Source organism: Elgaria multicarinata, chromosome 11, assembly GCF_023053635.1.
Source record: "Elgaria multicarinata webbii isolate HBS135686 ecotype San Diego chromosome 11, rElgMul1.1.pri, whole genome shotgun sequence".
Classification (NCBI taxonomy): domain Eukaryota; kingdom Metazoa; phylum Chordata; class Lepidosauria; order Squamata; family Anguidae; genus Elgaria; species Elgaria multicarinata.
Window position 1 is genome coordinate 11,428,606 of NC_086181.1, and position 27,450 is coordinate 11,456,055.

At 41.1% G+C, this 27,450-nt stretch overlaps 1 protein-coding gene across 1 annotated transcript in view; it reads left to right on the forward strand.

The window, feature by feature from the left end:
* The window catches only part of NPEPPS (aminopeptidase puromycin sensitive), an 85,709-nt gene that overhangs the window by 37,612 nt on the left and 20,647 nt on the right, over nt 1-27,450 (forward strand). The window contains exons 3-12 of the mRNA XM_063138112.1: nt 1,841-1,918; nt 11,991-12,112; nt 13,928-14,035; nt 14,367-14,567; nt 15,033-15,129; nt 15,241-15,274; nt 19,727-19,841; nt 23,486-23,650; nt 23,890-23,994; nt 25,562-25,622. Of these exons, the coding sequence (XP_062994182.1) occupies nt 1,841-1,918; nt 11,991-12,112; nt 13,928-14,035; nt 14,367-14,567; nt 15,033-15,129; nt 15,241-15,274; nt 19,727-19,841; nt 23,486-23,650; nt 23,890-23,994; nt 25,562-25,622 (1,086 nt within the window). The remainder of the gene's footprint in view (nt 1-1,840; nt 1,919-11,990; nt 12,113-13,927; nt 14,036-14,366; nt 14,568-15,032; nt 15,130-15,240; nt 15,275-19,726; nt 19,842-23,485; nt 23,651-23,889; nt 23,995-25,561; nt 25,623-27,450) is intronic.

The following is a 27,450-nucleotide window of genomic DNA, read 5'->3' on the forward strand; positions in this document are numbered from 1 at the left end:
TTGAATTGCAGCTGATAATTCCAATTCAGAAAACTGCAGGATCAGTAGAAGGTTACACAAATTCTGCTGTGCTACCAGATAAACAGTGCCCGGTTGTGGTTTCCCATGTGTCACTAGATATCTTGATGCAAGCAACATGTGGTAGATCTATATTAAAAAACTGATTGCATTCACTAGGTTAGGAAAGCTGTTTCTTTAACTCCTTGAGACCAGTGTTCAATAAAGTAATTACCAGGCAAGCTCTATTGAGAAAATTATACATTTCCCCCTTTTGGTCTAGAAAAAGAGGATGGATTGGGTATAAGTGGATTTTAAGTGTTTCCCAAATTAACTGTAATAACTTAAGGACCTAAAATTGTTTAATCAGTTAAAGAGAGAGAGATACTGTGTCTCAGACCTACTTGGACATCACACCCTCTAACTTAATAATCTTTGTATATGGTTCCGCAGTGCTGAAGGGTTGGGTAAACATAAAACTATCAAAATAAATAAATAAACCCCATCTGCATGTTGGGGTTGCTCAGTAATGCTGTCTACATCCTGAAAGACTCTCTTCAATAATGATTCACTTCTGCCAAGACTCAGCATTGTTTTTGAAAACTGATTCTGATGACTTGTTTTATGCTAACAGTTAAATACATTTTCCACTGTAGTAAGAACTCTGAAATAAATAGAAGATGGCTGAGAAACTTATGAGAAAAAATGACAGGATTACCAAAAAGAAAGAATCGATGGTGTTGCAAGAAAACCCTGCATTTTATCTGAATTATTTCTGAAAATATTACTTAGAAGGCTTCTCTAGGTAAATAGCATTTTCCTGTCAAGATTTAATTTCCAAATGCTGTAGCTCAACTGCCTAGAAGCTACTCATTTGGAACATGGAAATTTGTCCCCACATCAAAATTAAAGCAATTCATCTGGGGGTAATTGTGATTAATCAATGGCAAGGAAAAGGCACTATGAACATAATTCAGAATAGATGTTGTGACACTTCTTTGTCTGAAGTGACAGGAGGCTGGAAGGGGAGAGAGAACGTAAAGCTCTGGAAACCATTGTCTCTTTCTGACACCCAAAACCAATGCATAATAGTGCTCAGAAACTCAAAACTTGTATAGCATCAAGCATGGTGTTGAATTTGTTGCAACAATCATAAGTTCCAACTTGGTAAGTTTTCTCTGTAAATGTGAATATATGCACATTCAGGTATCAAGAAACTGCCTCATTTTAAGACCAGAGTTAAGACTATCTCATGTTGGTTCAACCTGCACGAAGCCAGGAAATTGGATCCCTTAACAGATGGGCCCCAGGATCAGCAATGATAATGTGTGACGTCACAAGTTATGCTTGCTTACAACTTTCCTTCCACACACTCACACATTTCCTGAGTCTTTGGCCCAAATCCAGATGGAGAGGATGGCCTTCCTGGGACAGGCAGAGATGTTATTTTGGTTCTATATTGCCTTATGAAGCATATGAACCTTGCCGTTTGCTGTAGGATTCCTCCTGTGAGTTGAGCCATGCCTATTTGTTGCTGGAAAGCAACTTGCAACATCATTGGGTCCCCTGCTGAAGCACCAGCTGGAGCTCTGCTAATCAGTGCTTCTGATAGGGAGCCAGCTTCGCTTGTACATGCAAAGGAAACATGGCCAGCACTTTCAGAAACTGGTTGAGCTCTGTGCTTGGGACTCAGCCAGCTCATGGAAGCACTGACTATGTGCACCGCTGGCTTTGCTCGCCCCTCCCCTTCCCCATCTAGATCTGTGTGTCTCAAAGTGTCCTGAGATCATAGGAAATGCTGTTGCCTATTTAGAACTTCTAAGCACTCTCCCTTCATTTTCAGAAATCCATGCCACGGGATTCAACTACCAGAATGAAGATGAGAAAGTGACTCTCTCTTTTCCCAGCACACTTCAAAAAGGTAACAGTTCCTCAATAAATTTTGGAGGTCCAAAAATGAATGTGCTGTATTTCCTGATCAGGAATGTGTTGTCTGTCTGTATCTTCCCCCACCCCCTCTATTATTTACCCTATTGGAATGTGCTTTGAAAGCTCATCCTATCTTTGAATTTCACACTGAGGCTATTCACACATAACAGTTGCATTCGATGGTAAATCATGGGTTAATTGTAGGGATGCGCACTGTGTGTGAGCCACTTCCACTTTGCAGCAGCAGCCTCTGAATGCCCCATGCATAGGTTATTAGCATGATATCCAAACCCAGAGGCAGTAAGGAAGGCTCCCTGAAATAAAGATGTTTTCAGGAGGTGCTAAAACAGCACAGTGTTGGCACCTGCCTGATGTCCAAATGCAGGGAGTTCCATAGGGAGTGGGCTACCTTCCTGAAGGCTCTTCTCCGGGTGGACTACATTCGCACCATAGGTCCACATGGAACCACCAGGAGCATGTCCTCTGGTGACCTCAGTGACCAGGCAGGTTGGTAAGGGAGAAGGTGCTTTCTTAGTTACCCTGGTCCCAGGTTGTTTAGAATTTTGTATACTAGTATTAAAACCTTAAACCTAGCCCGGTAGCATATAAGCAGCCATTGCAGTTCCTTCAGCAAAGCACTTGCATGACAACAGCTGAGCTACTGTGTTCTGCACTAGCTCCAGCTTCCAGACCCACATAGATTGCATTGCAGTAATCTGGTCTTGAAGTTACTAGTGTCTGTACCACTGTGGCTAAGCTATCCCTGTCTGTAGCTGGCTGGTAAAAGTCACTCCAAGCCACTGCAGCCCCTTAAGCCTTCAGTAACAGTAAAGGATCTGGAGCATCCCCAGACTGTAAACCTGATCTTTCAAGGGCAGTGCATCCCCATCCAAAACAGGCAATAAGCCTATGTCCCAGACTTAGGAACCACTCACTTACAGAGCTTCCATCTTGCCAGGATTTAGCGTCACTTTATTTTCCTCATCTTGCCCATTACTGAGTCTAGACACTGATCCAGGACTTTAAACAGCCTCACCTGAGTCAGGTGTCACAGGGAGATAGAGCTGCATGTCATCAGCATACTGATGGCACTTGGCTCCAGATCTCATAATGACCACTCCTAGCTGCTTCATATAGATGTTAAACAACATGGGCGGAGGTATGATCATGCAATGTTACTCTCTGGAATTGGCCCTGGAACCACTGTAATTCAGTTCCATAACCAGATCAAAGCCCAGACTGGAACGGGTCTAAATAATCAGTATCCTTCAAGAGTGCTTGCAGTTGTTACGCCACAACCCCCTCAGGTGCACTCCCTAGGAAAGGGGTATTTGCAACTGGGCAGTAGTTGTATAGTACCATTGGATCCAGAGTGGGCTTCTTCAGCAATGGTCATGCTACTGCCTCCTTAAGGACAGCAGAATCCACCCCTTTCTGCAGGGAACCATTCTCCACTCCCTGGACATACCTAGTCATACCCTCTCAGCTAGCTTTTACTAGACTAGAGGGGCTTGAATTGAGAGGGCACGTGGTTGGTCACATTGCTGCAAGCACCTTGTTCATATCATCAGGCCACAGCAGCTGAAACTGATCCCACAAAATTGGTGAGACGGTGGTGTCAGATACCTTAACGGGAACTGCGCTAACAACAGTGTCAAGTTTGCTGTGGAGACAAGTGATTTTGTCCTCAAAAGTGTGATGCAAAAAGTTCACAGCAGGTCTTTTGGTGGGGGAGGGCCCCATTTGCTGGGGAGGAGGTTAACAGCCCTCAGATCACATCCATTCTAGTTCTTTTTATTCTTTTACATTTGGGTATTATGTATTGCAAAATGAGGCCTATCTTTTGGCCTCATTTTGTAATAACATCAACTCCATTCCATGCGTCTGTCTTAATTTACATGTATCTGTGCATGTGGCAACTGAGGAGTAGTATGTTGTGCAACTGATGAAGTGGGCTGCGGTCCATGAAAGCTGTGCCACAATAATTGTTAGTTTGTAGGTGACACCAGCCTCTGTGGTGCTTACTGTTACAGGCTAACACTGCTATCTTTCTGGAAAAGCTTCAAAATGTTTGCTCCATTCTAAAAATTTAAATGACTGGTTTGAGCTAGGAGTGCTTCAAGTATTCGTGATTTTTTTGTTACTTCCACTTTTTCCTTTGTGTGTAGTTCCTCAATTGAGGTCAGCAGTTCTAAATAATGAAATTGAAAGTGTCTCCTTAAACTGGACTGTGATTGGAATTGCTTGCAGACTGAGAAATCAATCATGGCAGTCTCTGCCCACCCCTCTTTATTTTTAGTCTAAAATCCCTGCCATCTCTGACGAACAAATACAAGATAATTGAACAAGTATCCTTATATGGAGTGATTAGTCAAGTTCCCTATATCTCCACACCTTTTGAATTTAAGCTAATCATCCAACTAATAGTTAAACACTAGAGGCTGCCTAAGCTTCATTGTCACTTGAGTCAAAGATGATGGAAAGGATGGTTGTTGGAGCAGAGAGAGTCACTCACAGAGAATGCATTTTAGATCCTTTATTTTTTTTTTTAATGACAGTTTTTGAAGGCAAGGGCTGATGAGAAAATGAGTTGGATCCTTAGTGGGGGGAAACCAAAATATGATCTAGGCAAAAAGTGATCTAGTTTAATCTGTTCCTCTAAGTCTGGGCCATCTGCTCTACCAACCTCACCATGGGTAATTCTGCATGACCTGGCTAGAGTTGCCACAGGCACGGTTGAAGCTTCAGCTGCAGCAAGATGCCCACAGAGCAGATGACAAGCAAAGAGGGAGGCCAACACCTATCCCTTCACAAAGGTCACTGGCTAACCTGAGTTAGACTGAGCCCTCTCCCTCCTGCTACCAACTGTTGCTGCTGAGGCCGTCAGAGGGAGAGGAAGCCCTTCTTCCACTGTGTCCATGACCTGCTGAACTTTGCAACTAGTGCCCAAATGTGATTTTCCCCTACTACTTCCCTATTCCCTTTCTTTTTGTGTCATGTCTTTTAGATTTTTAGCAAGGAGCATCTTATTTCTTGTCTTTGTAAGCCACTTTGGGAGACTTTTTGTCTAAAGGACAAGATAAAAATGCTATAAAGAAGGGCGAGCAAAACTTATTCCCCAAAACCCAAGTATTGTTGTAAGCCAGCCTTCCTCAATCTAGTACCCTCCAGGAGTATTTGACTTCAACTCCTATCAGCAGTAGTCAGGAAGGCTGGGAGTTGTAGTCCAAAAAATCTAAAGGGCGTCAGGTTGGGGAAGGCTGGTGTGTACTATGACTTAGGGCCAATTAGATCAACCCTATGTCTCCAGTAAGTGTGCCTGCATGATACAGACATTGTATTTCTGATTTTACATTTTAAGTATATTCTTGAAATACCTTTGGGTTATTTCTGAAAGTATTAACATGTAAAGAAGACCTGAGGGACAGTGAAACATGGGAGACATCTATAAGTTTTTTGTTTTTTTGCTGCTTAAGTAATTTGATTGGCTGGTGAAGCCTGCCTTTAAAATGGTGTCTTACCTATGCCCTAGATGGGCATACCCACCTTGAGAGAGAAACATCAGCGTTCACTAGATAACATGGCTGGGGATGTTCCCCTTCAGCTGCAAGATGTCTACTTTGTGTGTGCTGGGGGATGGGGAGGAATCCTCTGTAGCATGACTGGGTGTGCTTTTGCCAACTCATTTGGAGCACTGCTGTGAGCCCCCACTTACATTAAGATCAACTAAGCACTGCATGCAACATGGAGGAATGGTGTGACTCCCTTCTGGAGCTGTGGTCTGTGTGTCCTTAGTTGTAAGTTTGGACAATGGGTTCTCCACTGCCAATTGAGATCTTCTATCAGTGGAATAGGGAGACGGGCAATTCTCCCTCCACCTATGTTCTCTCAAAATCTACTCCAGACCCTTTAGCAGATTTTGGAAAAGGGGTGCAGGTGGGAGGAAAATAAGCAAAAACTGGATATAATCATTGTGGGGGCCCATTCCCATTATAGACAGTTAATTGGAGGACATAAGAATTTCCATGCTGAATCAGACCAAAATATCAGACCAATGCCTATCCAGTACATCATACTGTTCTCACAGTGGCCAACCAGATGCCTATAGGAAACCCACAAATAAGACGTGAGTGGAATCACACACTTCTGCTTGGGTTCCCTGGCACCTGATATTGAGAGGCATACTGCCTCTGATACTTGATATAGTCATCAGCCATTGATAGCCTTACCCTCCATTAATTTGTCTAATTCCCTTTTTAAAGTTATCCCAAGTCATTGGCCATCACTACATCTTATGGAAGCATATTCCATAGTGTATGTGCTGCATGAATAAGCATTCAGCTTCTTTGGATGATCTTGGATCCTCCACGCCATGCACAGCTTTGCACATCTCTTTCTTGTCCCCTTCTTACTTGCTTTTTTTAAAGCTAAACAGGCCCAAGCTGTATAGGGGAGTTTCTATATAGGGGAGTTGTTACAGCTTCTTTATGATGTTGGTTGCCCTTTTCCAGCTCTACAGCATCCTTTTTGAGGTGTGGTGACCAGAACTTTAGACAGTATTCCAAGAGTGGTCGCACAATAGATTTGCATAAAAATATTGTGGTATTGGCAGTTTTATTTTCAATTCCTCTCTTAATGATCCCCAACATAGAATATGCCTTTTTCACAGCAGTTGCACACAGGGTTGATATTTTATTGAGGTATCCACTGCAACCCCAAGATCCCTTTCCTGGTCAGTCACCCCCATTTCAGACCTCCATCAGTGTATGTGTGAAGTTAGGATTTTTTTTGCCCCAATATGCATCACATATATCCTCCCAGAGTGCAGGACACAGAATAACGGGCTCAAGTTAAAGGAAGCCAGATTCCAGCTGGACATCAGGAAAAACTTCCTGACTGTTAGAGCAGTGCGACAATGGAATCAGCTACCTAAGGAGGTTGTGGGCTCTCTCACACTAGAAGCCTTCAAGAGGCAGCTGGACAAGCATCTGTCGGGGATGCTTTAGGGTGGATTCCTGCATTAAGCAGGGGGTTGGACTCGATGGCCACTCTGCTATTCTATGATTCTATTACATTTATATCCCACCTTTTCCCCCCTCTTTCAAGGAACCCAAGGAAATTTATACGGTCCTCCTCTCTATTTTAGCCTTACTACAACTCTGTGGGATGGCTTAGGCTGAGAGTGACTGGTTCAAAGTCATCCAGTGAGCTTAGTTGGGAATAGAATCCAGATTTCCTGGGTCCCAGTCCAATACTCTAGGGCAGTGGTTCCCAAAGTGGGTGGGATTGCATAGGGGGGGCGCTAAGAGGCAAAAGGATGGCAGGGGGGCGCTCTAGGTGGTCCTTTCTGGGAAGCGCCTCTCCAGAAGGTCTTAAAACCCAGGGACATTTTTATGGGAGAAGGTAGTTTGGTTCCAAGCCATATAGGGGAAGAATCCACACATGTATTAATACTGTTTAACACATGTATTAATCCGCACATGTATTAATTAATACATGTGTATTAATCCACACATGTATTAATTAATGGTGAATTGAAATGTTTCAAAAGCACCAAAACGCTAATGAAGAGACATACCCTGCTTAGTGTGCCCCGCCATGCTGGTTGCAAAACGGAAGTGTTCGTTCTCTTTTCCCTCCCGCCCTCGGCAAGCCTGCGCCGCCGCAACTGGTGCTTCAGATTTTGAATAAATCTTCAATTAATTGTTACTGTTTTGAATTTTATTATTATCTTCCTTAGTGGGTCATTGAAAACCACTATTCTGATTAATGATTTTTATAGCGTAGGGTAGGGGGCACTGGGCATGAGTTTGTGGAACCAATGGGGCAGTTACCTAAAAAAGTTTGGGAACCACTGCTCTAGGGGAAGCAGGGGGTTGGACTCAATGGCCTTATAGGCCCCTTCCAACTCTACTAGTCTATGATTCTAACCACTGCACCACACTAGCTAATGATATATGAAGTAGTGTTCTTAAAGTGAAGTGGCAAAGAAACACTTTTGCCAAGTACGAAAAGAAAACTCCCAAGGATCAAGTTAAAAACAAAAGAAAGGATGATTTGCATGATTTTCATTAGTCTTTAAGAATTGAATCCATCTGAAAGTACTTAAAAAGGGGGGTTCCCTTTTATAGGTGAAGCAAAACTTTCACTTGAGAATGCCTTCACCAGCAAAAGCAAATTTTCTTCTGTCATAGTTTGCTTGGGGCTGGTAGCAGCCTAGGTTTTCCATCAGGTGCCTGAAACAGTATCCACTGCCCTACATCTTCAGCACAAGATTGTGGGGGGAAAAGTTCTAGCTATGCATCTCAGGAGGGAAAATGTTTTCACTTGACTATGAAGGGATGGTTGGCCGCCTAAAGGCATTGTGGAACCTAGCAACAAGCTCTAACAAAAGGCTAGTGCCTTGCAGAGTTTGTCTGATGTGTTGATTTGTGTGGTCAAAGGTTATTCTGACTGAAACCAGGGAGATCTCAATGTTGACTTGTTGGGAGAGGAAGGGGAGGGTGTTGCGATTTTAAAAAATTTGATGCTAAATATTGGGATGCATATCTGAGTTGGATTTAGAATGGAAAATTGGGAGTGGGGGAAAGGAGGGGGGCTTGCCTGTGAAGGTAGAAGAGGCAAAGATGGGTATGTCTCTGGCATTCTCAATCTTCCCCTGTTCTCTAGTATCTTCAGATGCCCCACACCTTCAAGATCAGCAAGGGCTTCTGTTCAAAGAAGAGCACAAAAGCAGCCAGAATGTGGAAGCCTGCTTAGACTTCCATATGGATGTTATCTTTTTACCATCTGTGGACAAAACAAAGTTGCAGAGTTACAAAGATGCAAGTTTAACACACACACACACACACACACACACACACACACACACACACACACACCAAATAGGAGACTGGCAGATACTCACTCCCCCTTCTTATGAGCATGGGCTTGTTTCTTTCTAGTTACTTTGACACACCGATCTGGAATGTGGATGAACATATGAAGTTACTCCATTGATCTATCCAGACCAGTACTTCCAACTGGCAATAACTCACTAAGATCTGAAGCAGACCTCCTTTTTAGCTCTACTATGTGAAATACTTTTAACTAGCAATGCCAGGGATTGGATCTTAGAATATTTTCATACAGAGCTTGTTTTCTACCACTGAGCTGTAGCCTGTCCCCGATGGATAATGTCCCCCAAGTTATAAGGACTCTACCTTTTTGAATGTTTCTCTCTCTGTTAATACCCTGTCCCAAATGCATTGTATCTTCTAATATCAGAGTAAGTAAAGGACAGAAATCAAAGCCAAATATATTTTAAAAACCACAGTAAATCAGTAAGGAGCAATTGAGAGAAGCAGAAAAAGAAATACAAAGATTACTTACATTTGTCACATCCTTTGAAAACATTTGCTCAAGGTAGTATCAGGGTTGAGAAATTGAAAACAAATAAATCATAAGGTAAAATAAAGCATAAACACATCTTTTTCAGTTACACATCTACAAACTCAGTTTAAGTAAACAAATGAGAAATTATACATAGCCTAGTTAAAGAGGTCTTGCATTGTCTATAAGAACAGAACTACAGGTTGCAGTAGTAGTGGAGATTGCATTCCTGTCACATTCCCTCCTTCAATATGTAGTGTTGCCTACCCTGTGTTGTTGTGTCATTATCATGTGCATTCCTTCCTCTCCCCAGCTTCTCATAACTGGTTTCTGCAGCTGCAAGATGATGATGGAGAAACACATCATGGCACGACCTTTTCTTAGCCAATTATGTAGGGGCACTGTGATGTTATGACACAAGTTAAGCAATATTATGCATTTTGGAGCAGGGAAATCTGAGGAGGGACTGTAGCTCAGTGATAGAGCACATGCTTTGCATGCAGAAGGTTCCAGGTTTGATCCCCGGTGTCTCCAGCTAGGGCAGGAAAAGATCCTGCCTGAAACCCTGGAAAGCCACTGCCAATTAGTATCTACAGATGGACCAATGTTCTGACTCAGTATAAGGCAGCTCCCTATGTTCCTAGGTATGGGCTGGCATGGGCATAGTGCTAAAGCTAAGCCATAGTTTAGTGTTATGAGTACAAGCCTAGGCTCCCCTTAGACTAATATGCTTCCCCCTTCCTCCTTTGGTGTGGCTGCAAGGAAGAGTTTGGAAGCTTGCCATGTTGTCTAAACACCTGAATGCAGCCACCAGATTCAGATAAGCTTCTTAAGTGCACAGTTCTGGATGCTGTGTTACATTCCATCCCAACTGAATGGTTTTTTCTAATCGACAGCATCATAAGTAGAACCTTTCTCCAGTTCATAATTGAGGCTGGGGAGTTGATGAGGTGGGGGGACGTTGTCTATGGTTAGAGTATTCTAGAATAAAGTCTTACTTCAATGGGTAGTGAGTTCCACATTACAAAAGGAGTTTTGGAATGAAACCTATGACAGCTACTCACCACTCTGTGACAGAATGATTTTTACCTGCGCAGGCCTGCAGAATTTAGTGGTTAGTAGTAGCAAACTGTGCTATGAGAAGAATTGCCTGTTTGGAGTTGGAGTCATGTTAGACTCTGTTCACTCCACTTCATTGACACCTGGAAATTATATAATGTAAATTACTTTTAGTGCTGTTTCAGGCATTTAACGAACAGTTTGTCAAGTTAAGCTACTGCTAGCTCATGGGCTGAAACTTAACACTCCTCTTTGAAAATCACACTTGCAAAAAAACAAAACCAAATGCAATGCTCCTGAGTTTTAAAAGATTGCAGCAGGTTGCTACAAAGGTTATTTTTTTCTATTGGGCAACTTACAAAGATGATATTATCTGTCTTATTTTTGGTCATCGTACATACACACGCTTAGAATGCCAGTGGAATTTTACCCATGTTGTTTATATAGCAGCTAAGAGTAGTCATACTTGTCTGGAATGGCTTCTAAACCTTAAACTTTAAAAATCTATACCTGGAAAATCAGTCCCAAATCCTGACAGTTTTTTTAGATGACCGCATGATCGGGTTTCTCAGGGGGCCAAGTGTGTGTAGGGGGAACGAGTGGTGGTCCCAGCCATACCTCTGCCTCTTTGCATCTGGCTTAGGTTTATCCATCAGATCCTTTTCTCTAAGCCAGTGGTCTTCAATCATTGGGTCATGATCCAAAAGTGTGCCACGACATCAGTCCAGATGGGTTGCAGCAAAGCTGTTGCCGCCATGTTGGTCATAGAAAAATGTTAGTCATGGCTCCCATGTTGCTGGTTGTGAGTCCAAGGTGGTTCTCAGGTCTGGACCAGTTGAAGGTCACTGCTCTAAGCTAAAGTGTATCTGCGAGTGACTTTAGCTCCCCCCCTGCCATATTCTGCTCTGCCACTTTCACCTGAAACAGCTGTCTCCTCTTTATTTATAAGGCTGCATCTCTTCCTCCAGATGTACTACCGTATTTCTTCGATTGTAAGATGCCATCGATTGTAAGACGCACACTAATTTCAGTACCACCAACAGAAAAAAAGCTTTGATTCTAAGAAATAATAAACGCACCCGCAATTCTAAGACGCACCCCGTTTTTAGTGATGTTTATATGAGAAAAAAAGTGCATCTTAGAATCGAAGAAATACGGTACTTCAGCAGAATCTTTCTTGAATCACCCAAGTCTCCTATAATCTACTGTTCTACTACCATGTGGCTCTCATTCCATCCCTATAGCTATTCTGTTCCCTCCCACTACTGCCATGCCAAAGCTCCATTTTGCTTAACTCATAGAGTTTGGAAGTCCTCAAAGCTGGAACTCTGCACATTTGTTCTGCTGCATTACAATGTAGCATTGTGGTAAGGCTGTGAAGTCCAGCCTTCCCCAGACCCAGCATCCTTCTTGTCTCCACAGCCTCATATTAACCTATGTAACCCTGATCTGCTATAAGAGTGATGAGCCATTTACACTAGATAAATGGCATCATAATTGGAATGTGGCTTCAGGATGGGGAGGAAGTTCTTCCAGAGTGGCAGCAATAGTCCAGATACTTTGGCCCATTTAATATTCTGGATTTAGCATCTTCATATAGCAAGGCATCATAATTTCTCTTTTTTTAACCACAGGGATGGGAACGTTAAAAATAGATTTTGTTGGAGAGCTGAACGATAAAATGAAAGGCTTCTATCGAAGTAAATATACCACCCCTTCTGGAGATACTCGCTTTGCTGCTGTTACTCAGTTTGAGGTATGGACTTCCTTGATTTGTGGTCTACCTATTCTATCACTTTTATTGGAAGTGCATGCTTTCTCTAAGCACTTTGGATTCTAACAAGAACACTGTGTACTTTACTGTTAACTCTCTGTTAACATACACCTGTTTCCACTTTTTGACAATGAAGCAGAAGGCATTTAATAAAAATATGACTTGTGGTCTGGTCTAGTAGGGGTAACAATTCAGGCGATGAACTGTATACTGTAAAGGGCTATTCACTGGAAGTCCTTATTATACAGTGTTTATAATTATAGATAGATAGATATGATTAGCTAGATCCCTTTGCATTGGGTTTTTTTTTTAAAAAAAGCCACAGCAATGGAAGCTATGGTCCAAAAATAAGCATTTGGATATGTATGAATGGCAGGAGGGGTAAGAAGTCTACTAGAAATACCCCTCCTTAAACTTTTCCTAATTCCCGAGCCTTTGCCTTCACATCTATTGCCAACATTGAACAAGTGGATAGAGCATTGTAGAGCACTTTAAACTTTGGAAGAATTGTTTGAATTCTAGCTTGGCATGTGAATGCACTGATTGGCCTTGATACATCCCTGCCACTGTGTGTGTCTCCTGTAAAATGGGATACAAATAACCTATTTCACTTAATTGAAAGGTAAGAGTTTAAATGTAGTGTATACACAAAAAGGGATATTGTAGAAAAGACAGGCTATTTATACAAATTTTCAGGAATAGATACTGGGAACTAGGGGGTGTACACAGAAGAAAAACATGCTTTGAAATAAAAGTTGCACTCTTGAAAATGGCTGGTGGAGGTGAAAAACCCACTAAAGACCCTGTTATTCCAAGGGTCTCTTGTAGGAGTTTGTTTCCTTCCCCACTTGCTGCTTTAAGGGATGCAACCTTAATACCCCACCCACCCCCGACCCCCTGTGCAAGTCAGTGGACACAGTGCTCTCTCCATAGACTTACACTTGGGGCTGTGAAGGCTGTACACTTCATGACTGGGAAAGAACCTGCCCCCAAGGACTCTTGGGTTAACAGGGTCATTGCTAGGGGCGGTCTTTCCACCATCAGCTGTTCCCAAGGGTGCAGCCTTCATTATCTCTCTTTGACAGCTGCCCCCATACATGCTTTCGGAGCAGTCCATGCTCACTCTGCGTTCTATCAAACCAATTGCTTGTTAAAAATTTATACCCACAACTGCATCCTCTGAAAGTGATTACATTTGTGTTCTTTAGCCACCTATTAGGTCCTTTTTTTGCTATCAGTTCCTTTTTCGCTGTTCACTCTGATATCAAGGCTTTGGCAGTTGCCCTGGTACCTGCAAAATTCTGAAGTTAGTTAAAAGCTTCAGGAGTGGCCCACTTTCCTTTACAGAAGGCCCACTTTGCTTTGGAGGAGATCTGAATACTTTCAAAGTGGCTCACTTTGCTTTGGTATTTATTGGAGCAGATCTCCACTGGAAAGCAGAGCCTCCATCAGACTTCATATTGCAAAGCACAAGTATAGCAAAATAAATTTGTATGCTTCTCCTCCAGCCTCTGTACATTTTATGGCAGTGATGGAGTTTTGTGCATGATTCCTGAATACCTTTTCTATTTTACTTGGATTTTACTTTGTTTTCATTTGCCTTGCAATTCTCCATTGTGACCCGCAATGCACTTGTGTCGCTTTTGTTTTGTTTTGCTTTTTTGGTATGATCCAGGTTGCCCAAAGGCTATGTTCTACTTGAGAAATGTAGCTCTTTGAATTTACTGTGTTTGTTCTTACATGGTACAGTCAGAGTGCCACAAATGCTTTGTTAGTTTATGCTCTTATTTCCTCCAGGCTACTGATGCTCGCAGGGCCTTTCCTTGCTGGGATGAGCCAGCCATCAAGGCAACTTTTGATATCTCGTTGGTGGTTCCTAAAGACAGGGTGGCTTTGTCAAATATGGTAAGTCTTTAAAACGATTAATAAGTAAAATGCAGATTGATCCTATGGCTATGTCCAGATCATCAAAAAGTTCTAAAAGAACTTTGACAAATAGAGGGGCAGGCTGTTGCAAGTATGAAGAGAAATCAAGGAGACAGATGTCATAGAATGAGATTGGGGAGGAAGGGGGCACTGCACAGTAGAAGAGCTTGTACAGAGAGGATGGAGCAAGTTGGTGAACTTAGTTTTACACATTTATTTGGTATTGCAAAATAACCCAGGAAATACCAGCTCCTGCCATCTCGTGAAATCCAACCTAACAAGTCTCTTCCAAACATCTTTCCTTGGAAAGAATGTCACTGACCGGAGGCCCTATCCCGATGACGAAAACCTGGTGGAAGTGAAATTTACCCGTACCCCTGTGATGTCGACGTATCTTGTTGCTTTCGTGGTTGGAGAATATGACTTCGTTGAAACCAGGTCCACTGATGGTGTGCTAGTCCGTGTTTACACTCCTGTTGGGAAAGCAGAACAAGGAAAGTTTGCATTAGAGGTAAAACATGCTTAAATATTACTATCCTTAGTTGCTTTACGGCAGTTGCTTAAAAAACAAAACAGCTCTGCTTCAGCCAGCTGCCTAAGGTTTCTTCAGACATTTTCTCACATAGATTCAACAGAAAACTTATTTTATATGGCTTAAAATGTGGATAAAACTTAGTCCACAGCTGAGGTTTTGCAGCTGGCCTGCTGACTTATGCTGCTTTGCAGGTGAGGTAAGGGGATATTTTAACAACACCTCCAGTGGTCTGAATAAGAGTTAATGCACATGTGCCGCTTCCTGTTTGCATTAACAACCCTTGAATGCTGCGTTCCATGACCTCCAAACCGGATCACTTGAGGCTGTTTGTGAACCTATGGCTTGTTCTTTGTCTTGAAGTGAGTTGGAAATGACAGACAGGTCTACTTTATTCTGACTTACATGCCATGTTCACAAACATTTTTTCTCTTATTTTCATAGGTTGCTGCTAAAACTCTACCTTTTTATAAGGAGTACTTCAATGTTCCGTACCCCCTCCCTAAAATTGATCTCATAGCTATTGCAGACTTTGCAGCTGGTAAAGTACTTTGTGTTTCTCTGAAATCTAAGTTTTCTTTGAATTGCAAAATATTTTAGGAGAATGTTGTATGTATCAATATCAATAAAACTTTGTATTTATTTTATTAAGGTGCCATGGAGAACTGGGGCCTTGTTACTTATAGGTATGCTGTTAAAATACTGTATGTTCTCCTTTCCTTTTCCTTTTTTGCTAACTTCCCAAATTTATCAGATGAAGTCTAGGGAGTTGTAATGATGTGGGCTTTGTCCTTATTAATGATCAGCAACTTCTCTAAATTTTTCCATTTTTGCAACATGAGCTTTCCACAAAAATAGGTAGTTAAGCAGATCCCTGGGGGAAAATAGAATCTTCTGAAGGCAATTATTCATGAGAATAACAACAACAACAAAAATACAGTATCTTTCATTAGGATCCTTTGAGTAGGTTCAGATGATCATGGGGGGGGGGGGGTAGGGAGAAGCCACTTTGGCTTCTCCCCCCACCCCAGTGTGCCACTCATGCACTTGCCATTTACCCACAACACAGTTACTCATGTAGTCTGAACCTGGCAAGGTGGGCAGCAGGGATGGCTTCTAAACCACTTCACAACCACTAAAAAAAGACATAAGTTCTGGGGAGGTTTAGAAGCTACTCCTGCTGTGCACCTCCCCAGGTTCGGATGACATGACAACCTGCGCCATATTGCAGGTAATTAGATAAATGATGTGGTGGTGTGGGTAAAGAAGCCACAGTGGCTTCTTTTCCCCAGTGATTGTCCAAACCTGGCCTTCTGTAGCCTGATATGGATATGCTGAGTTCACACATAACACTATAAAACATAGTACTGCATTTATGAGACTTGGGGTCATGGGCTTCCCTCTCCTCCTCCTCCTACATGGCCATGAAGAGGAGTTCAGAAGGTTTCACTTTTAACTAGCTGTGCTTCGTTAATGTCTGAACCTGAACAAACTGATTAATATTAACTATGGTTTATTAAAATAAAAGTGGCTTCTTTCAAGAAACGATTGTTAACTCCACCAATAACTGATGTTTTGAACATATTGAGAAACTGTGACTAGTTGAAAGTGGAAATGAAAATTTCTTATGACCATCTAGCCATGTCAGAGGAGGAGAAGGAAGAGAGAGTGCACATAAGCGTAACACTGAACCGGGGTCCTCAAACATTTTGAGTCAGTGGGCACATTTGGAATTTTAACTGTGTTGTGAGCACTCTCAGTTACCTACTCCCATGGTGGGAGGGGGGCTTACCCATTCACAAAATGGGTGTCATAATGGGCATGGTTGGTCTCAAAACACCAATTTCCCAGAAGGCAAAGTGGTGAGACTAAAAGAAAATCCATTTCCCAGAAGGCAAACTGATGTGGGTCTGAGATAAGTAACATGGCCAAGGAATTGCATACAGGCAGAGAGGTGGGGTCTGATCCCCAAATCCCAAATCATATATTTACCCCCACAAAGCAAAAGGAAATACCCATTTCACAGAAGGTAAACTATCTACTAAGAATGCTGTTTGGGCTCAGAGGCATTCATGGAAATAAAGATGGCACTCGAGGCTACTGCTTCACTTTGCAGCATGCCAACACCCCAGTTTTAAAAATAATTATAATAATAATCTTTAAAATTAGCATAATCAGAAGCCTGGCAGGTGCTGAGGAGTTCTGTGGCATGTTGGAGATTCAAGCAGGAAATTATGGTTTAGCATTATGTGTGAATGCAGCCACTCTCATATCTAAGATTAAGTTATCATAAGCAGGATGTGGAAACACACGTCTCCTCTCCATACCTTTTCTTAGAAGTAAATTCACCTCTCTCTCCTTAGTCACAGTTAAATTGATGATCGCTGTAGTTAAGGCTAACCAATTTTTCTGTTTAATCAGGATTTGAAAGCAGATCTATTTCAAATCCTGGTTAGCTTGGGCTGCCACAGTTAGTGTTGGCATACTTAATTATGGCTAAGGGGAAATTCATGTCATGATGGAGAAAGGAAGCATGTTTAACCATGTCAAGAATACATCTGCATTTTTAGCTGCAGCGCTTTAGAGAACGGGGATTTTACTTTAATTTCTAGTTAAGGAATTAAAATTTATGTAATGATAAGCTGAAAATAACTCTTATCTATATTTTGGTCCTGCTTCCTACTTCCATATTGGTTTTGAGTGATCAGCTCTTCATATATTTTTCAAACTGTAGTCTTCCCATGTGCGTTCCATAAGATTCCCAAATAATTTGGGGGCTATGTGCTCCCTTTTACAATGTGCATTCAGTGGCATGTGCAGTACATTGAAGTTCAGTTTTCCCACATGAGCTGCTTCCCACTCCCATCATACTCAATTGCTTTTAACTTCCCACAGGCACAGAAAGCATACGAAATTATCATACCAAACTCCTCTCTCCCATCTCTGCTTCAGTTTGAGGATTTATAGTGTGGGGGATGGGGGAGATTAAAGAAATGCAAAAAATGTTCATGTGTGTAGGAGTGAATCCTTCAATTGCACCCTTAGAAGAAGACTTGATACATGTTCTAATTCAATGTGTTCTAGTTCAGTAGTGTATTGAAAATATTCATTCTAGCCCAATATTCCTATATATATATACACACACATGATGCTCCTTCTTTCTCACTTCGTACCCATACGAGAGCATCCTTTATATTAGAACACACTAGTTCCATAGCTTTGTGTACTGAACATCATACTTCCCGAACGTCCCTTCTCTTTGATACTTTGACCTCACTCTTCCTCCCCATCCTGGATGTCAGTGATACCCAGCGTCCTTCTGACATCACTATAAATTGATCAGATAGCTTGGGAGAAATGCTTAGCCCCTGAGCTCACTGCTACAAACTCCTTTGCCACCTGATATAGCTGGTAGAAGAGAAAGGGAGCTTTTAAAAACCCTTTAGGTTAAAACAATTCTTGTCAAGTTTATCAGTAGGTTACAATAATGCAGAGTCTCTAGCTTTCCTCTCAAATTGCTATTCTCCCTGTACCTTTGACTGCTGTCCCTAATAGTTATTGATGTCATCAGGCCAATTTTATCATAAATAAACATAGCAACTATTCCCTCAGTCACCGGGGATACCAAGAGAGCAGCGCAAGCTCTGTGGTGTTTGCAGCAGGCTCAGTCAAATTAATAGGCACTCTCTTTAAGCCTATCCTGGGATAAGAATCTGGGATCTTTGACGAAGCAAGACAATTTGAGACACATGTACTGTGTAATTACTGTATTTTTCCATACTGTGTTGGAGTTAGGCTTGTTGCCCATTTTTTAAAAAAATAATAATCATGTGAGTTACAGTCAGTTTAACTGATCTGATTAAGTAATCCATATTACTTGAACGAGAAGACAGGTTTTATTTTTTTTTTTAAAAGGAAACTGCACAAAGGATGCATGTATGTGTTACAGAAGGCAAGAATGGCTCTTGAGATGGCATTTGCCATCTGCAGTTTTTACAAGTACAAAAAATACATTTCAAGCTGCAGACTTAAAAGCTGCCCCCCCCTCCAATTAATCAATCAAAATGTTTTAACTTACCAAGCCTCTAATTGTTGCAGCCCTAGTTATGTTGACTGGAGCAGATGGAACAAGGTTTGACCACCTGCCCAATATTTTACTGTTCACACTTAAAAGGAAGAGGTGTAGGCTGGCAACTATCTACAAAAGTAGCATTAGGAAGCGTTCCTCTTTTCTTTTCTTTTTTTGGTCCACCATTGCATGATGTCTTTGTTTTATTTTATTTTTCAGCCAGTCTCTTGTTTTATTAAATGCCTTCTTTCATATTCTAGTGGCTAAATTGAAAACAGCTTTAATTGGGGAGACTGGCATATTGGCCATAGGTGTGGGGGTTGTTTAGTGCCCCTGAGCCCAACTCATTTTGTAGCCTTTCTTTGGCGTGTCAGTTCCAAAAAGCAGCAAGAAAGTAAAACAAAACCACACAAATAACCACTACCCTTCTAGCTCTATTACCTAGAATAACAGAATGTTGGCATCTAGATTTCTGGAGTTCTGCAAGGCAGTGAAAATCTCATAAATGAAGGTCATATTATTAGATGTCTAGTTAAATAGGTTACTGTGGAGCAGCCATGTTGATACTTCCACTCAGAGTGGATATCAGGGGATCCACTGAATAGTTTGGAAGTATTACTGTGCCATAGGAGTTGCAAGGACCTGGAAACCTCTTTCTATGCTTTAGTTATACCAGTTAGTAAAATTTCCCAGATTCATTCATTCATGATACAATAGACCCTTTTGTAGAAGAATTGTGGGGAGCTCTTGTGGGTTTGAAGGAACGTTGGTAGCGTTGAGATAAATTTAAATGATATTTGGGGCTAATGGATTTGTGAAAAGGCCACAGCAAATTGTTGTCTAAGTGAGGCTTTTGAAGGGTGAAGGTGTTTTTTGCCCTCCTTGCATGCTCTGGAGAATGTGCCTCCTTGCTGCCGCCTAACAAATATGAAATGTTACTCCACTATTTTCATACATGAGCATGAAGCACTCTTTGATTAATTGAGTCATGTAGCTTGACTTGGTTTTAAAATTGTTTTTCCCTCTCTGATGTTGTATTGCTTCAATCTCTGTTCTTTCTCATACACAGGGAAACTGCACTGCTGATAGATCCCAAAAACTCCTGTTCCTCCTCCCGCCAGTGGGTGGCTCTCGTTGTGGGCCACGAGCTTGCCCACCAGTGGTTCGGAAATCTTGTGACTATGGTATTTAAAGTGCACTTGGCCTCTTTAGGCTTAGGTTGGCTTTACTCAAATTGTAGGATGTTAACCCATCCTTTGCTTTTCCCCTCGGGAACTATTACCTGTTTGGGGTATCTCTGCTTATGCACCTTACATTAAGCTTTGGGCCACCCCAAATCATACACCTACATGTTCAGAAGAGTGTCCTCTACCAGATGGCATTGGATTACTTTTGGCCCAAACCTTTCTCTATACACTGTCAAGTGGCTGCACCCACGCCAATTTCAGCAAAAAACAAAATAAAAAAATAAGAATAAGGAATAAATAAGGAGTTCCCTGTGTGTGCGTCACGATAAGTTCCGGGTCATCCAAAGTCATAGTCCCACATATCCAGGAGAGTGTCTCGTACAAGATGGCTTTGAATTGCAGCTAGCCAAAAACTTATTTTGGGTGAAAGAAACTATCATGTGAGTGGGCCCATGCCAATTATAACCAAAACAGATAGAAAAACATAAGGAGTGGGGGCTGTGTACCCCATAATAAGCTAAATAATTGACCTGCACCCCCCAAAAAAGTTTGGCTCGATGTGATTCCATGTAGAGGAACTCTTGTGACTTGTGGGTGTATGATTTGGTGTTAGCCAAAGCATGATTCTTATTCTTTTCTACATATTAGTTGCTATTGGCATGACACGATTGGTCCCCTGTGCCAAAGAAAGCAGGGGCCAGACATGATCCAGTGCCATCACATAGGGGACACTCTCCTGGATGTGTGAGTGTATCATTTGGGGTGTATCTTCTGGGATCGTTGTGCATTAATATGAGTTCCAGACAGTTTTTATAGGAGTTAGTTGTGTATCTTTGAAGGGACAGTCTCCTGATCCTGGAGATAGGTGATATGGAGCAGTCCTAAGCTCAGTTTGGGGTTTGAGGACATATAAACTTTACATCCTTATTCAGTTTACTTAATTAAATTTTATTTCAAACTTTCACGCAAATAAGGAACTGGGAACTTATCAGCCAACTTCAGCATCAGGAATGTTATCTTACCAGCTTTCTATAAAGGGTTGGAGATGTTAAAAAAGATTTATTTTGGTATGTGGCTTTTAGAGAATGCTGTGACGTTGCCCTGTGATATAAAATAACATTAGTTGTCATTTGAAGTACTCTTCCACCTCTGTATTCTGCCCAAATTTACCACATGCTGTGGCTTGGTGGTGGGTTTCTCCCCCCCCTCCCTCATTACAGGGAAACACTTACTTTGTTCATCTTTTATGGGGAAATAGCTTGGCATTTCTTCCTCAGGTAGGAAGTGTGTGTGTGTTTTGTGCGGGAGGGAAATAACTCTTTTTTTCCATCAGCTGAAGATAGGTCAAAAAAACTAACTTGTGAAAATGCAAGTTACCCACGTTTGGGTGTATTCATTTATTTTTTAATAATTCTGTTTTTGCTATTTGTGAAGAGAGGGGTTATGCAGGGAACTGATGCTCAATCTGTCTTCTGTGGTGATCCACCATTCATTGTTCACACATGTGCAAACTTACATTTGCAGGTATAAAGTTTGAAATGTATGTGGGGGAGAGCTGAGATTTTAAGGATGCTGATCACCCAAAAGCTCAGAAACAATGTGCCTATGCACTTTACTTGCAAATGGGATGGAGCACTGACCCTTTTTCCATAGCATTGTACTTTGTTTGTGGGGTATGTTTTCCAACTTTATGTTACCAGCAAGGCCACCTTTGCTCAGTTGTCGCATGACCTCCCAGTTGCTACTGCAGTAGTTGCTGAAATGGAAAAAATATCAATCACAAAACATGTTGTGTATTTTTAGCATTTGTCATTTCACTAAGGACAGTTGGAAACATGGGAGAGGCAGTGCTATGTGACTAACCACTTTCGTGGTGCAGGAGGGCCCTGGAGTGAGCAGACCTTTTCTATATTCTTAATTGCGCCAAAGCATTTAGTGTAACAGTATTTACCTTGCTCTCAGGACTTTTGAAAATCCATTTATCAAATCAAGATAGCCTCTCCACGTTTTAAGTAGTGTATCAATTTTTCTTTCCCTTTTCTTGATTACAGTATACTGATTGGTTTTGCTTGCATGTCTGCCATGGGTTGCTGGTGGCACTCACAGGCACTCTTCACAGGAAGAGTTGGTTCCATCACACTTGCTGAGCTAATGTTAGACTTGAGCAGGAACCAGAATCATGAGTTTATCAGCTCATTTTCACAGTAACGGTGATAAAAGAGACATTGCCAAAATGATTTTATTGGTCCTGAATGTCAAAACAAAACTAGTCTCTACTTCTTCACTATGATTTTGTGGGAAAGACGTTTAGTTGTAGTTAAGAATGCAGCTGCATTATTAGTTTTGTGTGTATTTTTTAATTAAAAAATAGCATACATAGCTCAGGAACTTCACACCACATCCTGTGTTTATTTTGAATAGTGTGTGCACCACTTCTTAGCTTGTTACCCTCAAGGTTAGTTCCACTTTAAGCAGGTAGATTGTGATTCATATTTTTTGTTGGTGTGGATGAATGTTTCGCATTGACCTTCATTGCAGTCTTCCCTTCACTTCCTTACATAGTTTTTAGAAATCATTTTGAGGAAGTAAAGTCTTTTATTCATCATTCTAAAAGAAAATATTTCATAATCCAAAATTGTTCAATTTTTGTGGGGGTGGGGTGGGGGAACAAAATGAAAAAGATAGTTGGGGCAGAAATGGAAAAAATATTTTTCCTAATTTTTATCTTCCCTTTACCCATCTGCTTTTGTGCGCCCAAAGTAAGACATGAGTAAAGAACTCTTTAAATTATTCCTCCCAACTTTGAATAGCAACAGAGCCAGACTTAATTGTTTCTCGGGCTTGATTTGCCCTCCTGCATTTGGATGTCTGCCTACCTAAACTTTCAAAAACTATGGAAACATTGTAAAAGAAGAAGGTTTGCTTGGGGACTTGAAAGGTGAGGTTTTATTTTTCACGGTTGCATTAATCCTGGCAGTGCTCCCTAGTTTGGAGCCGCAGAACTTTGCCTTGAAACCTAATTGGAACTGCAACGAAAATTGGAACTTGTTTACCTCAAAAATAAGGTTGAGTTTATCAATATAGAATTCAGTCACAATTATTTCTTTCCCAGTGATAGCGTTGATGGTGATGATATGTTTCATTCATCACAGAAAAGGATTACTGTGTTGCAGTTTTAGTTTGTATTGCATTTCCAGTTCCAGTTAAAAATCTTAGTCCACTAAACAAAACATTCCTTCAGTGACTTGGGGTGGGGGACGGGGTGACATTCCTGTTTTGATATATTTGTGCCATGAATACTGGAACTACTTTCTTCCTAAGCTGCTTCTGAGATTTCATTGAGCATTGTTCACGCATTTTCAAGCTGTCAGGGATAGAAAGCTGCTATTTTAAAAGAGCACAAATTCTGATGATGCTGACTTCTACACCCTTTCCCCCATCTTGCATAAAATTGCCCAGTAGAATAGCAGCCCTTGGTATGGGGCTTGAGTAAACTCCACATCTCCATTTAACAGGATCTGGGGTATCAGTAATGGAGAAGCCCATCAGTGATGGAGACTGATGGTAACTTCTTTTCCCTTGTGTCTTAAAATCCATCATAAAGCTATGGTTTTAGTGCCAATTTTCTCACCTCTTTATAGGAATGGTGGACCCATCTGTGGCTCAATGAGGGCTTTGCATCCTGGATTGAGTACCTCTGCGTAGACCATTGCTTTCCAGAATATGATATCTGGACCCAGTTTGTTTCTGCAGATTACACACGAGCTCAGGAGCTCGATGCCTTAGACAACAGTCATCCTATTGAAGTGAGTGCCAAGTGCTGTTCTTAGTGGGAGCCTGCATGTGCTCTCCCTTTCAATTCTTGCCTGTTCACTCACCATTAGAAACCTTCCTCTGGAAACGGGGTGGGAGAAGGGGTAAACAATAAAAAATAATGTGGTACCCTATACTAATTGATCTTATTGCTGTAAAACTAATTGTATTTAACTGGAGATGCAAGCCATGTATAATCTATTCCGGTGACTTGTTGCTTCTCTTACCTCAGGTTAATGTGGGCCATCCATCTGAAGTAGATGAAATATTTGATGCCATTTCCTATAGCAAGGGAGCATCAGTAATTCGAATGCTACATGATTACATTGGGGATGAGGTAAATATGTATATTTCTTTTCAATTGAGTCCTAGCTGACTGTGGATGTTCTGGATTTTTAAGTGTAAAAGGAGGGTATATCTGTGAGTGTGGGATGGGTCAAGCCAAGGTTTATGACGGTGCAGTCCCATGCATATTTAGATATAAGAACGTTCTAGAACTCCCCAGCCAGCCAAAAGAGTTGTAGGGCTTCTTTTCTGTCTAAACATATTTGGGACTACACCCTTCATCTAGCATTCTGTTTTCCAACAGCAGCACAGCCAAATACGTCTGGGCGTTCACAAGCAGAACATGAAGGTTGATTACTGTCCCCTTCTCTTTGTCCAACATCAGATATTCAGTTGCTATCTCTACATATGATGGTTCAATTTATCTTTAATGGCTTTTATTATATTTAAAATCTGTATACATTCTGTGTCATTAACATGACACCTAAAATTATATATATACAGTAAAATAATATGAGCAAAACCAATACTGAACAAGTTTAGAACAGCAGAACACAATTTAAAAAGCAGACCCAGCCAACAAACAATAGCCAAGAAGATTTCAACATCAATCCCAAAGTGGGAACAGATTCAAAACAGCAGAACTTTTTTTTTTCTGGAAGAGCCACCTAGTTAAAGACACAGAATGGAGTATATCAATTTTAAATATTAGCAAAGCCATTGTAGTTAAATGGGACCATCATATGCAGAGATAACAACTGAATATCAGATGTTGAAGACAAACCAACAGATATGGCCATTTGTGCTTCAGTTGGCAGAGTATTTACATTGTGGGCACCACCTTTGTTTGGGAAGGCATGGTTCTGCTGTGTCCTTCAAGTTCTTACATCCTTAAAAGATGGAACCCCACCCCCACCAATCTGAGGTAGTATAGAGGTACTTCTATCCTCAATGAATTTGTCAAATACTTTGGTTTTCAACTGATGGTTCATGCCCTGACTTCAGATGGATCACACTGGTTGTGAACCCCCTCAGAGAGTTTCAGCTATTGAGTGGTATCGAAACATAATAAATAAATAAATAAACAAACAAACAAACAAATAAAGCACTCCCACCATCATTTGCTGTTTTCAAATTTAAGGGGTAGAGAGAAAAGGAGCGAGAGGATGGGAGAAGAACTGTGTGTCAAAGATGTATCTGTACTGTCAGAAATTAGGACAGGATCCTGTATTGCAGGATGAGTATAAAGATGAGGTCCTAGGTATGAAAATTCTGAAGATTATTGTCTTTCCTGCACTTTTTCCAGTTCTATAATTTTTTTTAGATGTGGTCTTAAACACTGTTTTACTATTACAGAGCTATAGCTTGTGGCTCTGTTCCTCAGCTGTGTGCCAGTTTTTAAAGGTCTACATGATACCTGAAGCAATGTGGAAGCTGATATAGGCTATGGGAAAAGTTTAGTGTAGGGTGAATGAGTTTAGCTTTAATTTGCCAGAAATCCCTGTTAGTTCTTGAAAATGATACTTTTTGTGGAAAAGAACACATTACTGCCCTGTTCAGTGCAGTGGTAAGCTAATTTTTGAAAGCTTTGTTTTTATTTTAAAAATCTTGTCTTCTAGGATTTCCGGAAAGGAATGCACCTGTATCTTACCAAGTTCCAACATAAGAATGCAGCTACAGGTAATTGGCCATTGTGTCTGTACTTTCCCCAGTTGTCCCCTTGGCTCCAGAACATTCCATATTAGAGAGACTGAATTCTCCAGTAATTAATTTTTCCACAAGAAAAGACAGGGAGGTTCACCAGCAACGCGTTTCCTACTAAATTACAGCTTTAAAGGTGCATGACCCTTCTCACAAACATTTTCTCAGACCTATTGGAAAATCGCGTTGGTAATGGGCTAAATGAAACTTTAGGGGGAAACTATATCAAATTTTGAATTGGAAACTTTACTATTACTAACTTCTGATCCCCTCCCTCAAAGAAGTAAGCTGATCTTGTGTTAAGGCTTCTGATGGCTTCCTTAAAAAAAAAAAGTAGTTATGCATAGAATTAAATGCCTGGAGATCAATAATAGATGATATGTTGGGCAAAAGCCCATATTCAATTGCTGCTCTTAATACTTTATCTAATGGCAACAATGTGCTAAGTTCTGTACAGAACAAGAGCTGAAATGAGACATCTCTGCCTAGAGAGCTTGTAATCCTAAATACTTTGGCCTTGTTGGTGTCTCTTGAGATTGGTGATCCAGTCATTCAGTTGAGCTTCTGGCTATAAATTCACAAAAGCATCTAATGTGCTGATTATGTTTTCAAGCTCTTTTTTTTCCCCTAAGGAGATTGCTAGGTATTCACAAAACTGTGACCTGAAACCCCACCCCGCTACAACTGGCTATGCCCAGAATTACTTTTGGTGTGCCCATGGGCTTAGTGTGTCCAATGAGATTTTGACTTTCAGCAGTAGATGCCATGCCATATCACAGTCTGTCTTTTGAAAGTCATCCCTGTTTCAAAAATAGTTTGCCCTAGAGGTAGGAGGCTATTCTTAAAAAAAAAGGGAAAAAAAGACCGATCCAAAGCTTTCTTTTTAAGAAAAACAAATCCATTAGTTGTTGCAGATTTTATGGGGGGGGGGTTGTATTCCATTGTCCAATCATTGAGGGGCAATGTTTGTGGGGGTGGGAAAGAAGCTTCTTCATGTGTTATATTCTATTAGAGGGTAACTTTGCAAGTGTATAAAAACTCGAAGCCTGTTTGGATGTTATCTCTTCACAAACATTCAACTCATTTCCTTACCCATTACTATAAGGGAAGAGGACTGAGGTGCACCTATGCCCTATTGAAATAAGTGGAATTCAAGCACTTAACTACAGGTTTAAACATTGATTGTGATTGAACATGTCTGGATTGCTCCTATTGTGTGGGTTCTTTAATGTTTCAATCAGACTTGCCAGCAGTTTGCCATTTGCTCAGGATTTGCTAGACAAGGACAGTCTAGGTAATTGGACAGAACTGGGACTAGGAAAACCAACGTGGAAAAATGTGGGTAGGCAGGCAAACAGAAGAGGATTCTAGATATAGAAATAGGCACAGAATACAGTCTTACAGAGGAGTCAAAGGCAAACAGATGAAAATCCCAAGTAACGTCAGGAGGAAGCATAAGCAAATAATTCCTGGCATAAACTGTGAACCAGCCTGGCAGCACGCTGTTTTATTGTTAGGATGTCAGCTTCAATGAGATCTCAGAAGCCAAATGATTCTGAGATATCATAAGGTGGCAGTCCAGACAGGATTGACAGGCGATTTCTGATGCAGTTCAGGTCCTATATTAAATGCACTGTAATTCATGCAGCTGACAGTATTTAAGACCACACCTGTTACTAGTTTACATAATGCATTGATTAGTGCTCGTTGAACTGGTCATAACTACCCCAACTGCAAATGCATAATATCCAGATTTGCCAGTAGAAAATATTAGCACTGTGTATTCATTTCTAAAACAAATAAAAAA